General features: G+C 46.9%; 1 protein-coding gene across 1 annotated transcript in view; it reads right to left on the bottom strand.

The window, feature by feature from the left end:
* atp2a3 (ATPase sarcoplasmic/endoplasmic reticulum Ca2+ transporting 3) overlaps positions 1–16,485 on the bottom strand; it is an 82,025-nt gene extending 65,540 nt beyond the window's left edge. Inside the window, exon 1 of the mRNA XM_056284963.1 lies at positions 16,134–16,485. Within this exon, the coding sequence (XP_056140938.1) occupies positions 16,134–16,251 (118 nt within the window). The 5' untranslated portion in view covers positions 16,252–16,485. The remainder of the gene's footprint in view (positions 1–16,133) is intronic.
* Positions 16,486–16,863: the final 378 nt, after the last annotated feature.

The raw sequence follows: 16,863 nt of genomic DNA, 5'->3' as shown, positions 1-16,863 counted from the left end.
GCCCGCTACCTATATTTCACCTCTTGGCCAAATTAATACGCAGTGACGCAATAAATTTCTATCGCTATGCAGATGACATTCAACTGCATGTGCCTATAAGGGCTGTTGACCAATTTAGAGGCTTGGTTGGCCACTGTGAAAAACTGGATGTCACTAAATTTAAAATTCAGATAAAACTGAGATGCTGGCTGTTGGCCCTGCTAGACAGAGACACCAATTAGCTCAACTAACAATAGACAACTTTGTGATTTCATAAAGTGGCAGCCAAAAATCTTGGTGTTACGTTTGATTCCAGCCTTTCCTTTGATAAGCACATTAAAGAAATCACCAAGAGTCCCTTTTTTCACTTACACAACATAACTGAAATTCGGCCTTTCCGGTCTATGGCTGATGCAGAGACTAATACCTGCATTTGTTACATTCAAACGTGATTACTGTAATGTTAAGGTCTGCCACATGCTAGTACCAACAGTCTTCAGCTGGTTCAAAATGCTGCAGCTACAGTCCTAACTAGAACTAGAAAATTTGACCATATTACACCAGTTCTTGTCTCCCTTCATTGGCTTCCTATCCATGTTAGATCAGACTTCAAGGGGCGTCTGCTGACTTACAAAATCCTAACCATCATACCGGTCTGATCTCTTTTAAACTGTACATTCCGTCTCGAGCTCTCCGCTGTCAAAATACAATGCTCCTGTGTGTACCCAAAGCAAGCAAAGGAAGTCAGCTGGTGGCAGGGCCTTTTCCTATCGGGCCCCGTTCTTGTGGAATAACCTGCCAGCTGCCGTCAGACAATCAGAGTCTGTTCAGTCCTTTAAATCCAAACTTAAAACTCATCTCTTTGCCTTAACCTACAATTAGCTGCCTTTAAATTGGGTACTTCACGACCTGTACTGCATGGCGGGTCGGTTTCTGTCTCAATGACATTTACCAAGCACCGTTCTGCCCATGAGATTATAGAGTATAGATTATTTACTATTGCAAACAGTTGTCTTCTCTCACATGTCTTTTTTCTCTCTGAATGATGTCTTCTCCTTTCTCTTCTTCTGTGTATGTGAATGGTGTGATGCGAGTCTCCCCTGTGTGCACATGTAGTCTGTCCTCCTCCCAGGTCTCCATGGTGACTGTGGTTACCATCTGGACACTGCTTGGCATCCCCCTCAGCACAATTTATATATATATATATATATATATATATATATATATATATATATATATATATATATATATATATATATATATATATACACTACCGTTCAAAAGTTTGGGATCACCCAAACAATTTTGTGTTTTCCATGAAAAGTCACACTTATTCACCACCATATGTTGTGAAATGAATAGAAAATAGAGTCAAGACATTGACAAGGTTAGAAATAATGATTTGTATTTGAAATAAGATTTTTTTTACATCAAACTTTGCTTTCGTCAAAGAATCCTCCATTTGCAGCAATTACAGCATTGCAGACCTTTGGCATTCTAGCTGTTAATTTGTTGAGGTAATCTGGAGAAATTGCACCCCACGCTTCCAGAAGCAGCTCCCACAAGTTGGATTGGTTGGATGGGCACTTCTTTGAGCAGATTGAGTTTCTGGAGCATCACATTTGTGGGGTCAATTAAACGCTCAAAATGGCCAGAAAAAGAGAACTTTCATCTGAAACTCGACAGTCTATTCTTGTTCTTAGAAATGAAGGCTATTCCATGCGAGAAATTGCTAAGAAATTGAAGATTTCCTACACCGGTGTGTACTACTCCCTTCAGAGGACAGCACAAACAGGCTCTAACCAGAGTAGAAAAAGAAGTGGGAGGCCGCGTTGCACAACTGAGCAAGAAGATAAGTACATTAGAGTCTCTAGTTTGAGAAACAGACGCCTCACAGGTCCCCAACTGGCATCTTCATTAAATAGTACCTGTTAGAGCCTGTTTGTGCTGTCCTCTGAAGGGAGTAGTACACACCGGTGTAGGAAATCTTCAATTTCTTAGCAATTTCTCGCATGGAATAGCCTTCATTTCTAAGAACAAGAATAGACTGTCGAGTTTCAGATGAAAGTTCTCTTTTTCTGGCCATTTTGAGCGTTTAATTGACCCCACAAATGTGATGCTCCAGAAACTCAATCTGCTCAAAGAAGTGCCCATCCAACCAATCCAACTTGTGGGAGCTGCTTCTGGAAGCGTGGGGTGCAATTTCTCCAGATTACCTCAACAAATTAACAGCTAGAATGCCAAAGGTCTGCAATGCTGTAATTGCTGCAAATGGAGGATTCTTTGACGAAAGCAAAGTTTGATGTAAAAAAAATCTTATTTCAAATACAAATCATTATTTCTAACCTTGTCAATGTCTTGACTCTATTTTCTATTCATTTCACAACATATGGTGGTGAATAAGTGTGACTTTTCATGGAAAACACGAAATTGTTTGGGTGATCCCAAACTTTTGAACGGTAGTGTATATATATATATCTTCTAATTCCATATAATTGTTATGCTGTTTAAATGTTATATCCTTCTTTCTTTCCGATGTGCGACTGTTTTTTTCTCGTTTCTTCTCCCGCCTATGTGAATGGTGTGATGCGAGTTTCTCATGTGCATGTGTAGTCTATCCTTCTGTAAGGTCTACATAGTGATGTGGCTCAGGTCCTAGGCTGGAACTGCTTGGTATCCTCATCATATTCTTCATATATTTTGTAATTCCATTATAATTTTGTTATCCTCTGTTAATGTTGTATTCTGTAAATTGTGTACACACACCATCCATTGCACATCTGCCCGTCTTGGGTGAGAAAGCCCTCCTCTGTTGCTCTGCCCGAGGTTGCTTCCTATTTTTTCTCCCTGTTAAAAGGCTTTTTTTAAGGCGTTGGTCCTTATCTGATGGGAGGGTGTAAGGACAGGATGTTGTATTGCTGTAAAGCCCACTGAGGCAAATCTGTAATTATTGATAATGGGCCATCCAAATAAAATTGACTTGACTTGGTGCATGTGCAATAATCTAGGTAACAAAATCCGAAAGGTTGAATTAGTTCATCTATATACAACGTTTATTGACATAAGTTTCATCACTCAACTAAGTGACCTCTTCAGTCTGAAAGGAGTAGATCCAACAGAAACTCACGTCGCATCTAGAGGAGACCACTTTCCACCATGTGATTGAGTTCACGAATAAGGCTCATCGAGCTCAACACGAAAAGTCGAAAACCAGGCAGCAAAAGAAGTTCGACCTATGTGCTGCACGCCAGAGAAATTGGCAGACAGAGAGACAGATGTCGGACACATGCTGGCAATGTGGATAAGTGGGTGAAGAATCTGTCCGACAGACAACTCATCCAGGCAGAGAGAGACATCCTTGCTAAGGGACTGAATTTTGCTGTCACGCCGAGGGAAATCCCACTTGTGAAACTGATCACAGCTACGGAACCAGCGATCCATCAAAACAACATCACGGTCCTGGAAGTTTTGCTTCCAGTGTGAGATGATGGCTGTGCAAATTTGCAGCAGCCTCACCTAGTGCCGTTGTCGGAAGATGGTGGCACGAATTCACATTTGCGGCAGCCTCACCCAGTACCATCCATGCAGTGTCTTTGTCCACGTCTATGTTTTGCCTTCGTTTGAGGGCTGGGAGAGCTGGCGCTGGATCGGCTGGGAGAGCGGGGCAGGCTAAGCTAACTGCTAGCCCATGCAGACTGGCAGTTTTGATAGCACAGAGGGTGGTCTGGCGACGGCCTCACCTAGCGTCGACTGTGGTGTTTTTGGTGTCGTCATGAGGAGTGCAGGGAGGTGTGTCGAGGGTGTCTGGCCGGGAGGGCTGGCATTGGATCAGCTGGGAGAGCTTGGTCTGCTTCGTCTGGTGGGCACGCGGACCACGGCCCCTGCCTGGAACTGCGCTCGGAGAGGAAACACCGAGGGCGGTCTGACAGGATGTGGAAGTGGGGCGGGCTAAGCTAACTGCTAGCCCATGCAGACTAGCAGTTCCGACATTCATCCTGGCTGGCATTCGTTCCCTTGGACAGTGATTTTTTTTGTTGTTGTTTAGTTTTGATATATCTGTTAGTTTGGATATGTGTGTTCTTGTAGTTTTTGGATGTGTTTTTGTCTTTGTGTTGTACTACTGTGGGCTGGGGGAAACGGCATTTCGTTTCATTTCATGTACTCAAGTGAATGAAGTGAAATGACAAATAGTGTTCCTGATTCTTGAAGTGGAGCAACTGCAGACGAAAGTTTCAGACTGCCTCAGCAATGCGAAGCCGCCACCGTCCAACATCAACAGAGACGAGAGGAATGCTCTCAAGAATCTCAGTAAGGACTATAACATCATCATCCTTCCAGCGGACAAAGGCAGATGCACTGTTGTATTAAACCAGACAGACTATCATGATAAAGTTATGATGTTACTTAGCGACATAAATACTCGTGAGCCCCTGAAATGAGATCCAGGTAGCGGTTACAATAAAAAGGTGATAGATTGTCTGAAGCTGTTAGAACAGGACGATGCTATTGACAGAATTTTGTATCACAGATTATACCCAGGAGAAGCTACACCTAGTCTGTATAGTTTACCTAAGATAAATAAACAGCATTTGCCATTAGAGCCTATTGTTTGTATGATTAACTCAGTGACCTGTAACATCTCCAAGTTTCTGGCAATTATTCTTAAACCATTGGTAGACAGTAATGAACATCACATTCAGAACACTATGGGAATGTGGATAAAGTGAGGGAAATCATTATGGAGAGGGATAAAACAATGGTCTCTTATGATGTTAAGTCTCTCTTCATGTCTGCTCCTGTTGATGAATCAGTGGAGGTAGTCCAGCACCCGGGGACCAACTCCAATTCATCTTGCCATGCCTCGGTCAAGAGCAAAGACAGGAGTATTAACCCTAACATGCATGTCTTTTTGATGGTGGGGAAAACCAGAGCAGACACAGGGAGAACATGCAAACTCCACACAGAGGACGACCTGGGATGACCCCCCCAAGGTTGGACAACCCCAGGGTTCGAACACAGGACCTTCTTGCTGTGACACGATAATGCTAACCACTATGCCACCGTGCCGCCCAAAAAATTAGGTATGTCATTGGACCCCATGCCATTAATTGTAATGGGTCTTTGTACCACTGATAGTTTTTTCATTCTCTCTGTGGAGGTAGGGTAGATTCACCTATGACTCAGATGAATGATATTCTCTTTAAACATTCTTCAGACATTTATTTTTAGCCATTCTTCCGACATTAATACAACAGCCATCTTAAAGCTGCATGGGGGTATATCTTAATGGTAAAATATTACCTTTTATTTGCCATTAGTGTTGAAAATTAACCCCCGCCCCTCAAAAAAACTACAATTAAAATAAAACCAAAAACTTTGTTACTTGAATTTGCCAACTGCTGAGTATGTTCCGTACTTTTCAGTGTGAAATCTTTACTGGCACACAAGAAGTGACATATTCTACGATTTTATAGACTAGCATCTAAGGTTTATATCATATTTTTGCTATTTGAACTGAAATCGATTACTTTAAGTGGGTTATACTCAAATGAAAAGAATAAGTCAGTGTTAAAAGTCATGATCCATGACCGTTTTCTTACGTCAAGTGACGTTAAACAGGAAATTTTGGGAATCACAGTCAACTAAAACAGTGTGCCGCTTCGTCTACCATAATTGCAGAGAAATTACCTTATGCGGTAATGTAGAAGGTGAGATTTTGTTCAGCATTATAGCTCAGAGGATGAACAGCTATCTGGAAGAGAAACAACCTTGTGGATACAAACAGTGCAAAACGTGGGCATCCCAGGGTTCTCTGTATGCCTTGAAGCCACCAGCATGATTTGGCACCAAATTCAGACCGCTAAGAAAGAAGAGTTGTCTCCATGTCATTTTCCTTGACCTTGCCAACACATTCAGATTTGTCCCTCAGTTTCCTCTGGGCATCCTTTGACTTCTTCAGGATACCAGAGACCATCACAAACCTTGTCAAGGCCTATTTCTATGATCTGCAGCTCTGTTTCACCATGCCAGACTTTACCATCACATGGAGATTGGCATAATGGCAGGGTGTATCATCTCCCCATTGGCTTTCACCACGGCAATGGCAGTCATCATAAGAGCTTCCAAGTAGGTGGTGGGTTGCGAATGGCTGAAATCTGGAGTCCGTCGACCACTCACCAGGGCCTACATAGATGACATGACGACAACAGCACTTTGCACCTTCTAGGGAAGCTTCAAGATAACGTAAATGGGCCAGAATGAAATTCAAGACATACAAATCAAGAAGCATCTTTATAATCAAAGGCAAATTGACAGAACAAAGGTTCTCCATCGATCAAAAAGCTATTCCAACTTTGTTAGAGAAGCCAATCAAAAACTGAAGGACACTGATCAGGCACATGAGCTTAGGAAAGACATCATTAAAGTTTTGGAGAACATTGGCCGATATATGCTGTCCAGCAAGCTGAAAATCTGGTGCCTGCAGTTTGGTTTACTACCTCGCCTTATGTGTTCACTAACCATGTATGATGTATTCTCACAAGAGTCAAAAAGATGGAAAGGACAATCAGCTCTTATGTGAGAAAACGGTTAGGTATTGCTTGATGCCTGAGCAACATAGGCCTGTATGGTCAGAGGTTACTCCAACTGCCTCTCTCTAGCCTCACAGAGGAGTTCAAATGCACTAAAGTGAGACTGGAGATGACCCTGATAGAATCAAGGGATTGTGATCAGAGCTGCTGCCCCAACCCTGGCAACAGGAAAGAAATGGATGGCTAAGAATGTGGCTCAGCAGGCAAAATCTCCTCTCCACTGTGGCGACATCATGGGCCAAGCCCAACACGGAACAAAGCATCTTCACGATAGTGGTGGAAGTTGGTCGTGGGTGAAATCCGCCAATGGGAGGAGTCGATTAGATGTGCCAAGGTTGTGTCGCAAGTGAAACAGAGTCAGTGGATAAGATGGGAGAGTGTGGAAAAACTCAAGATCAGCTGAAAGGACATGTGGGAAATGGAGTCAAGCAGGATAAGTTTCCTCATTCAAGCAACCTATGACGTTCTTCCTACCCCTAAAAATCTCAACTAATGGCTAGGTGAACATTCATCATGCCCCCTGTATTCACCAGCTAGACACATCCTCACTGGGTGTAAAGTAAGCGTCTCCCATGGATGGTACACCTGGAGACACAATCAAGTGTTCAAGTGCCTGGCAGCAACTTTGGAAAGCATGTGAACAACCAACAATGTCTTGTCGCCCAGAACAACCAGCCCAGTTATGCCAATTGCCTTTGTTCGGGAAGCGGAACAAAGACAAAGGAAGATCCCACCAAGGGCCAGATTTGGACAGCTGGAGGCAGCCCGGGACTATCAGATGCTGGTGGACGTGGGCCAACAAGCTTATGGCTCCGTTAGAGATCGCCATCACCAACTTGAGACCTGGTCTAGTCCTGTGGTCCAACTCTCAGTACATGGTGTATTTTGTGGAGCTCACAGTCCCTTGGGAAGCTTCTGTGCAGGAAGCTTTAGAAAGAAAGAAACTGCAATATACAGAGCTTCCAGCGGAGGCAGAACAATGGGACTGGAGAGCAAAGTTATGCCCTGTAGAAGTTGGATGTCGAGGCTTCGTGGCAACATCAACAGTAAGGCTTATGAGGGGCTTGGGGATCATTGGACAAGCCCTACACCAGGCCATCAAGGAAACATCAGAGGTGGCAGAGCAGAGTGGCCAGTGGCTCTGGCTGAAGAGGAAAGATCCAAACTGGTCTCACAAGTAAACAAGCTAGGCAGATACAGAGGGGCCCAGTCAGTAAAACATTGAATTAAGGTAGGAGCCCACTTGACAACCCCAATGACGTGTATGACCAGCATTTCTCAACATCAGAGTAGCGTAGGTCAGTGCTTAAGTCTTCCATTGGCACCAGAAGCACAGAAATATAAGAGGTGACACTTTGGATTTTAACATCAGGTCCTGTGTATTAGAAAACAAGTAGGCTAATCTATCATTATCTTGGCCTCGCTATTATGACTCCTGTTCTATAGCACAGTGGTCTCCTAGTAATAATTTCATTTACCTTCAACTGTGCAGTACAATTCACTGTTGCTGACCATTTTAAAGCTGTGTGCTTTCACTTCTTTCATTCACTATTGAAATTACATTATGTTACATCCGACTGTGATGGTCAGGCTGGGGCCCGCTTTGACATTCTTGCACTGAGGCTCGGCACTGACTCATTACACCTGTGCAGCTCTCCAAAACTCCAGCCGTGATCTGCTGCTGGTGCACAACACAGCATTCAAGAGAGGTTCAGATGGGCGGGTCATTTGCTGATAAACCACGCTCTTCTTCAGTGGTGATTTGCAGCAATTCAACTTCATCCTAAAGTTCAAGCTAATGTCAACATTTTGCCATTGAAATAAACTGTTGATAGCAAAGTTAGCATAGCACGTGAATCCATTAACACTTTTAACTGTTCAGAAATTCCAAGACAGCAGCTTATGGTCGTCCAAGCCCAATCTTTTTTTAATTTCAACCTTTATACAGGGCAGTTGTGTCTTAAAGCTCAGGATATTCATACACAGGAACTGTGTCCAGAACTATTCACTTGTTCAGTCATTCACTATTGCCTGAATACGAAACATTCAATACGGTACTCCGTGGGGAGTAATAATTGAAGACTTTGAATACCACTTAACAGTCATTCCGCAGCTTCTTCTCATCCCATCACAGTATTTGGCAGTGAAAGAATGCACAAACAAAACGGAAAAGATGTGAAACATTGTATTGTGGTATTTTTAGATTAAAGTAGTGTAGAAGCGCTAGACACTACATTTTGAGTTGCATTGTGGGAATTTTTGAGGACACGACAGTGAATGAATGTGACAGAATTCGAACACAAACAAAATGGAGCAACGTGAATAGAGTGCAATGTATAGCAAATGGGGAGTGATTTTGCACACAACTTAGGAAAATCATCTCCTCCACCTTAAAACTCAACCAACTGATTGCCACGCCTACAATCAAATCTGATTGGTTTTTGGCTGCTACAAATGTTGAACTCTGTTGAACACTGGTGGCTAGGGTGAAAGCAATGTGTACTCGCCCTGTCAATGCCGCTGCCGCCACGTTGGGCAGTATAGTTGCTGCAGATTGCACATCTTAAATAATAGTGTAGCGAATTCAGGGGCAGCCAGGAAGTGAACCTGGGTTCCCCGCACCACAGGCAAATGTGCTAAACAGTCAACTAAAGGGCTTGACCCGTTAGCCAAGGTCTAGCGAGTCTAGTCATCCATGGTTGTTACACTACGCCCTACCCCCCCCCTTCATGAGGCGCGTTCCCCTGCTACGCTGGGCGCACACGCTTCCGATGGCCTCACGGTCTCACCATCCCATTTCTGACACCAGTAGTATAGCGAATTCAGGGACAGCCGGGAAGCGAACCCGGGTCGGACTGCACTAACCAGACAACTGAAGGGTCCGCCCCATTAGCCAAGGGCTAGTGAGTCTAGTCATATGTGGTCATTACAATAGCACCGATTTTAAATTTTTTAAATAATAGCGTTCCATCTGCACCTAACATGCGACAAGTCATGAGCAGCAGGCAAGTTGTGAGCAGCCATACACCGCCTTTATAATACTCAAAGACAAACACTGTTAAGTTTGTCGACACAATTGCACATAATAGCACCCACACACCTCCCCACTTGCAATTTTCAAAAAGGAGGAGGACTGAATGTTTCACCAAATCACCCAGACAGGAGTGCGGTGGCGGGAGTGCTTTTGAGCCCAGTGACTCAACATCATCTTTCCATAAGGACACATTGACTGACAACTGGAGAAGTGGGAGGAAGGAAACGGAGGAAAAGTGACAAGCAAGCGCAGGATCACAGGACTTAAAGCTATTCTGAAACTCAGCTCCCCTCCTTCACCCAACACATCAAATGTTACAGCAATGTGGATCTGAAAATATTCCATTGACAACACTTTATGGGAAAAGTGAACAGAGAAATTTTGAGGAACCTGCATAGGTATGTTGATTTGTTGGAGAGTGTAGCGGAAATAAAACCCACCGAATCCTGTTCTAAGCCCAAGGAGAAAGTCAGACGAACTGAAAGGGTGAAACTTGCGTTGTAACAGGAAGAAAGACAACCCTATGTGAAATCCTGCATTGTAGAGGAAGTTGCATTTGCCATCGGTGGTTAGAATAGTATTGCCAAGTAAAATTTCGTAACACTCCAAAAGCATTGCTCAATAACGTCAACACATTCAGACAACACAGATTGCACCAACCAAACAACACCGTTCCTGTGAGAGCCACATAACTTTCAGTTACTCAGCTGAAACTCACAAACAGAGCTGACATCATATTTCCACTTTTAGGAGTGCCAAAAAAGGCTCACACGTTTTACTATGGATTTAGCAATGGCTTTTGAAATTGCATAATAGCAATAAAAGCAAAAACCAAAGCAAAAGTGTCTGTACAATATGCTCCAGCAATTAGCTAGATGGACGGATGTCCAAATTGCTTCTCATTATTGTTGGACTACACAATGTGAGGGCCCACGTTCTCAACAACATATCTGCTGCACAGTCATTTGTAGCATTAATATGTTCCCTAACACAAACAGTGGGCTGCCCAGTGACTGCTGGGATAGGCTCCAGCAACCCCGCAACCCTGAGAGCAGGATAAGCGGTTTGGATAATGGATATAGATGGACTGCAAGATGGTTTTAACCGACATTGAAGCCAGCACTGTTTCTAGGACATTTTCACCTAGAGGTACTTTTTTGTTTTGGGGATTTTTACCCCTTTTTCTCCCCAATTGTACCCATGCACTCTTCCGACCCATCCCGGTCGCTGCTCCACCCCCTCTGCCGGTCCGGGGAGGGCTGCAGACTACCACATGCCTCCTCCGATACATGTGGAGTCACCAGCCGTTTCTTTTCACCTGACAGTGAGGAGTTTCGCCAGGGGGGTTGCAGCGCGTGGAAGGATCATGCTATTCCCCCCCAGTTCCGCCTCCCACCCGAAAAGGTGGCCCGACCGACCAGAGGAGACGCTAGTGCAGCGACCAGGACACATACCCACAAGACCCTCCCACCCACAGACACGGCCAATTGTGTCTGTAGGGATGCCCGACCAAGCCGGAGGTAACACGGGGATTCGAACAGGCGATCCCCATGTTGGTAGGCTACGGAATAGGTCGCTACGCTACCCGGACACCCGCACCTCAGAAGTACTTTTGCTCAGGAATAACCTATATTGTAGAGCTGTGTATTGGGGAGAATCTGGCGATACGATACGCATCACGATACGGGGGTTCCGATTCAATATATTGCGATACTGTAAGAAAGGCGATATATATATATATATATATATATTTCATAGGCCTGTGTTCTTTGTGCTTATGCTACTTCCTGTCTCAGTTTACGTTGGAGTGGGAGAGTCAACTGGCTGAAGATAGATTACAACACTGTTATCTAGTGGTCGTGGGGTTACACACAACACACAATGTTTGTCGTGAACCTTTACATGTAAACAATTAAAAAACAATATAGTGGTTTTGAGAATCGATACAGTATCACAAAAGATACTATCGCGATACTTATGTATCGATATCTACTTGCACCCCTACTATATTGTCTTGAATTGTCATCAATTTATATAGGATTATTCATATATGATGTTTTATAATGGCACAATGATATTTGTTACTAGGTTGTACTGATAAATCAAGTTTTGCAACTGTCCGAGGTGCACGAAACTGCAGATGACAAGGTGGCGTTTTATGGTTCATTTCAAAATGCCTCATAAACTCAATCCTTCTTCATTTACATGACACAAAAACACCTTCCCTTTGGCAATTAATTGTAACTTTAAAGATGAAACGGTCCTGCTTGCAAAAGGACACCCAGAAGTGCTCGCTGAAATTGAAAAAACCTCCGCCGCAGAAAAACCAGGAGATTAGAGCACCGATCAGGGTTTCTGTGAACCCAGGCTGCGTTAAAACTTGGCCGAGAACCATTTAGAATCTCACGCAACAGAACTTCACCGGTAGCTTCCGTGTCGAGGAACTTGCCACTGGGCCGAGTCTTCTCAGAGGGCTTCAAAAAAGTCCAATGGGTCAATCGTTTAGGCCACGCCTTCAAAATCCATGACGTATCTTCATTTATTTTGTGTTTACTCGGAATATCTGTTTCATAGGAGCAAAATCCAACGTGAATACTTTTTGTGGGTGATGCAGGGTCTGTAGGCCTCTGCCCCTGTGACAGCCATGGACCCCCACAGTAAACCAACCCGTATCAGGACAACCTGGATGTAGCGAGGGAAGTGTATTTCCGGATGTGCAAAATGAAGTCATTTTAACTTGACAGCATCGTCTGCGATCTTTCCCGCTACTGAAAAGGAGATATATCATGCCCCCCCCCTTTTTCTCCCCCACTATACTTGGCTGATTACCCCACTGTTCCGAGCCGCCCCGGTCGCTGCTCCACCCCCTCCGCCGATCCGGGGAGGGCGGCAGACTACCGCACGCCTCCTCCGATACATGCGGAGTCGCCAGCCGCTTCTTTTCACCTGACAGTGAGGAGTTTCACCAGGGGGACGTAGCGCATGGGAGGATCACACTATTCCCCCCCCAGTTCCCCCTTCCACCCGAAAAGGCGCCCCGACCGACCAGAGGAGGCGCTAGTGCAGCGACCAGGACACATACCCACATCCGGCTTCCCACCTGCAGACACGGCCAATTGTGTCTGTAGGGAGGCCCAACCAAGCCAGAGGCAGCACAGGGATTCGAACCGGCGATCCCCGTGTTGGTAGACAATGGAATCGACCGGAATAGACGCCCCTATATCGTGTTTGTCGAGACATTAAATGCTTGTCCTACTGGACTGCTGAAGCACAGAAGAAGAAAAAAAAATTCAGCAAAGTGGATTTTTTTACAATTAATAATAATGGATTACATTTACATAGCACTTTATCTTGATACCCAAAGTGCTTCACACTGAAGGGGGGAGGGGGGATCTCGCCTCAACCGGTCAACTGAAGTACTGACGAGATGCGTTAAGTTTTCACTGGCATGACACTAATGGCGTCCAACCATGTTTTGATGGGGCCTGCCTGTGTTCAAAAGAAGTGAAACTGTCCTTTAAGGTCGCACACCATGCTGCCGAGTATAGCTAATCATCATCAGCGGGTAGTTGGGGGCGGGGGGTGTCACGGACGTGATGCCTTGTCAACATTTTCACAGTGGTTTATTAAAAAAAAAATGGTTGAGCCGGGCCTTTAATGAGCGTAAAGGGCGAGGACGAGGGAACACAGGATACACATACATACGTGGTAGCGCCACACGTTTCACACGTGTTTTTACTGCACCCACACACACACACACCAACCGGAGGAAGGTGTGTGACTTCCCTTACTCTGTGTGTGTGTGTGTGTGTGTGTGTGATCTCTCTGCACACTGAAAGTGAGAATTTGTCTTGCACATCTCTAGAGAGTGAATTGACTAGAATTGTCTAAAAGTGTAAGGGTGTGTGTGTGTGTGGGGTGGGGGGTGGTGGTGGTGGTGGGGGGGTGAAGCAACAGTTGAGAGTGGACAGTGAATGGAACATGTGAATAGAAGGTCAGCTGCCTTCCTCTTCCTGCCGCTTTGTAGAAAAGGTTGCCCAGATGTCGGAGACCGCTTTTTCAGCGTTTCAGAACGAGACGTTATTGCTGGATTATTTTTGCAAAGGCAAAACACCGGACCACTAAAGCGGCGGGGAAGCTCCGGAGAGCCTTCCCGTCTCATCTTTAAGTGAAGGGAAAAAAAATGTAACACACGAAAAAAACAAAAACAAAACAGGAAATAACACATTCAGTTCTCAAATTAGCTGCGTTTCTGAAGGACACCACCGCTCTCCCCCGCCCCCCTCCCCTCCCTCCGCGCCATAACCGCATTTGGTTCTGTTGGTTAACTCCCCCCCCCCCCCCCCCCAACCCCAGTCCCAGAGGGAAACTCATACGCGAGATCCCGTCACCCGTCAGCCCACAGACGGGTGTTATGTCTGAGTCTGAGCGAGCCGCGTGTCATATCGTCCCATCACCCCTCTGGAATGTCAACGCCCCCTCCCGTGGACACTTGGGAAGGTGTCCCGCAGAAGGTCTCGTCCTTCTTGGCCCAGTTCTATTCGCCTTAGCCCACAACTACCAACTGCGGCAGACCCAGTTCCTCCACGCCAGAGGCCTTTGCTCCCTTTTGCTGAATTAGGGCCGAGGCAGAACCTCGGTGGACCCGTCCGGCACACACACACACACGACGGCGTGCGTTTGTGCACATGTTGATTTAATAATCCTGCGCACGATAAGATCCCACAAACCCACGCCTGCGAGAGGAAAGCCGTGGACCGGTGCCAGCGGGAGGAAGGCAGTCAGGCCATCCACAGGCCGCCTTTCAACAGACGCTGGCAGAAACGGATACCAAGACCCAAGTCCTGGCAGTCCACAACCAAGTCAAGTCAGTTTTATTCGCGTTGCCCAATAATCACAAATCTGCCTCCGGGGGGCCTTTACAGCAACGTGCCGTCCTTAGACCCTCGCATCGGATAAGGAACAACTCCCTACAACAAAAACCCCCCTCCTCAACAAGGAGAAAGAATAGGAAGAAACCTGAGGGAGACAACAGAGGAGGGCTCTGTCTCCCAGGACAAGACAGCGTGCAGTGGATGTGGAGCCTGTACGGTTTCTCATAAGGGGAAATGACCCGTTCAGAACCGATACGGCACTGTGCAATAACACGAGAGAGAAAACAAGAATTGGGGCTGTCTCGAGTTGTGGGTCCGTGTGTGTGTGTGTAGAGGAGGCTATGCTGTAGGATGGATAACGCTGCAATGTGACGAGAACGGAGAGGGTGTCCCCCCCAGCAGTTTATCTGCATGCACTCGCGCAGACAGGAAGTTGAGAGCTAAAGCGAAAGAGATGTTATCTGCAGCAAGACGTCGCTTCTTTTTCTTTTTTTTTCTCTTTCTTCTTTTTCCATGAAGTCATCACAAAGCGCTGGGCAGAGATGCTGGCTTGGCTGGCTGCAACAAAAGGTCCAACTGTTCCGACCGGGACCACGTTCTGGTCTGCTGCACAGCTTGGCCACACATGCAAATGACAGGCAGGGGTAGAAAGGCAAGGGCGTCAAGGGCACATCCGCTCCTTTGACACTCGGCGAACTCGAGTTCAGCACAAAAGGTGAGCTCTGACCGGGGTCTTAGGTCGTTTTATTTTAGTTTGAAGCTGGCAGAGCTGACAGTGGTGCGCGTCCCCAGAAATGGACCAACCTGTGGAAGACCCGTCCCAGCACCGGCTCACTGCCCCCTTTCACCTAAACAGCTGTTTTGTGCCCCCCCCCTCCCCTTCCCCTCCCTATCAACTTCTTTTGCAAGATTGCGCCTCACTGTTTACACACATGCACAATAAAAGCCGTTTCATCCGCCTGGGTGGATCCAGTTCCCATTAATCCTGTAATACGAACCGAGAAGACGCACTGCTGGGGGACGACCGCTGAGAGTGGGAAACAGGTTGTTCAAGTTTTTTTTTTTTTTTAATCTTCACCTGCCCATCTTCCACCGTATCCCGCCCAGCACCGAACTTCCTCATCTCTGCACGGATGAGGAGTCGGTGCATTTCTCCCTCTCGCTACCCCCCCCCCACCACCACCACACACCACACACACGCGGTGTTAACCGGGTTAAGACGGCGTGAAGGACTAAAACGGTTCCTCGCGGCCGATTCTCGAACGCGCCCCGTGTTCGGCACGGCGTCGCGAGCCAGCAGAAAAGCAGCTCGCGCCGTATCCATTATTCAAATCGATCGGCGTTCAGCCATCTTTTTTTTTCCTTTTTCGTCTCCTTTACGCGGCGGCGCAGGACCGCGCAGGACCGCGCGCGCGCGTCCCAACTTCGGCCCAACGGTTCCGCTCGGCTGCACGGGCTCGACGGAACCTCGGTTTCATTCATTTGCGCCGCGAAGGGGGGAAACCGCCGCAAAACTCGGTCCGGCGGCGGCGCACGACCCATCTCCTATTTCGTTTTGCGGCGTCTGCGCCGACCTTTACATCCATGCGTGCGGGGGGGGGAGGGGGAGGGGGGGCGAGAGCCCCGTGTAGAAAAAAGCCAAAGAAAGCTACTCACCGTTGGCTCCGTATTTCTCCAAACTGTGCTTCACTTGCTCCAGAGTCAGCCCGGTGTTCTCGTTCACGCCGAAGTTCTCCAAAACTTCGGCGGACGATTTGGTGTGCGCGTTTTCCATCTTGGCGGGCGGGCGGGCTTAAGCAATTAGAGCGAACTGCGTGCAGCCGTCAGCCAGGCAAGGCAGGCAGGCAGCGTCTACCGCGGAGACCGCCGCGGCTGTGAGAGGAGCAGTAGTCTCCCCGCTGGAGAAGACGTCTCGCCTGGGCTGTTGTCACCTGCCCCCCCTCGGCAAACCGACGATAGCTCCGGGTGCTTGATAGCGACGCTGCCGCTGCTCAGTGGATGGGGTTGGTGTTTGTACTTCATCACCATATGGAGGTGTGCTGTGTCGGCGCCGCCGCGGACCCGCCTCTTTGAGAAAGGGAGCGCCCCATATAACACCCCCCCCTGAGCACTCCCTCCCGCGCTCCCATTGGCTCCGCTTTACCTGACGGGAGCTGTCGAGCCTCCTCATCCTCCCGTAGGTGAGGCCGTTGCCGATCACTTAACGTCCTGACCTGCGCTATTCTGCCCCGGGGAAGCTGTATAGACGGCCATTTAACTGTTCATTCATTCTCATCCGCGTTTCGGCGGGGTCGTCTCCATAGTAACGACAGGTGGGCGGGCAGGACGCGCGACAGCGGCCGAATCAGTCTTGAACGTGGCGCCGCAGCCGACGCGCAACATTCCG

The sequence above is a fragment of the Lampris incognitus genome, chromosome 8 (assembly GCF_029633865.1).
Source record: "Lampris incognitus isolate fLamInc1 chromosome 8, fLamInc1.hap2, whole genome shotgun sequence".
In the NCBI taxonomy this organism is placed as follows: Eukaryota; Metazoa; Chordata; class Actinopteri; order Lampriformes; family Lampridae; genus Lampris; species Lampris incognitus.
Note: the sequence above shows the minus strand (reverse complement) of the source record. Positions and strands in the feature narration are given on the sequence as shown.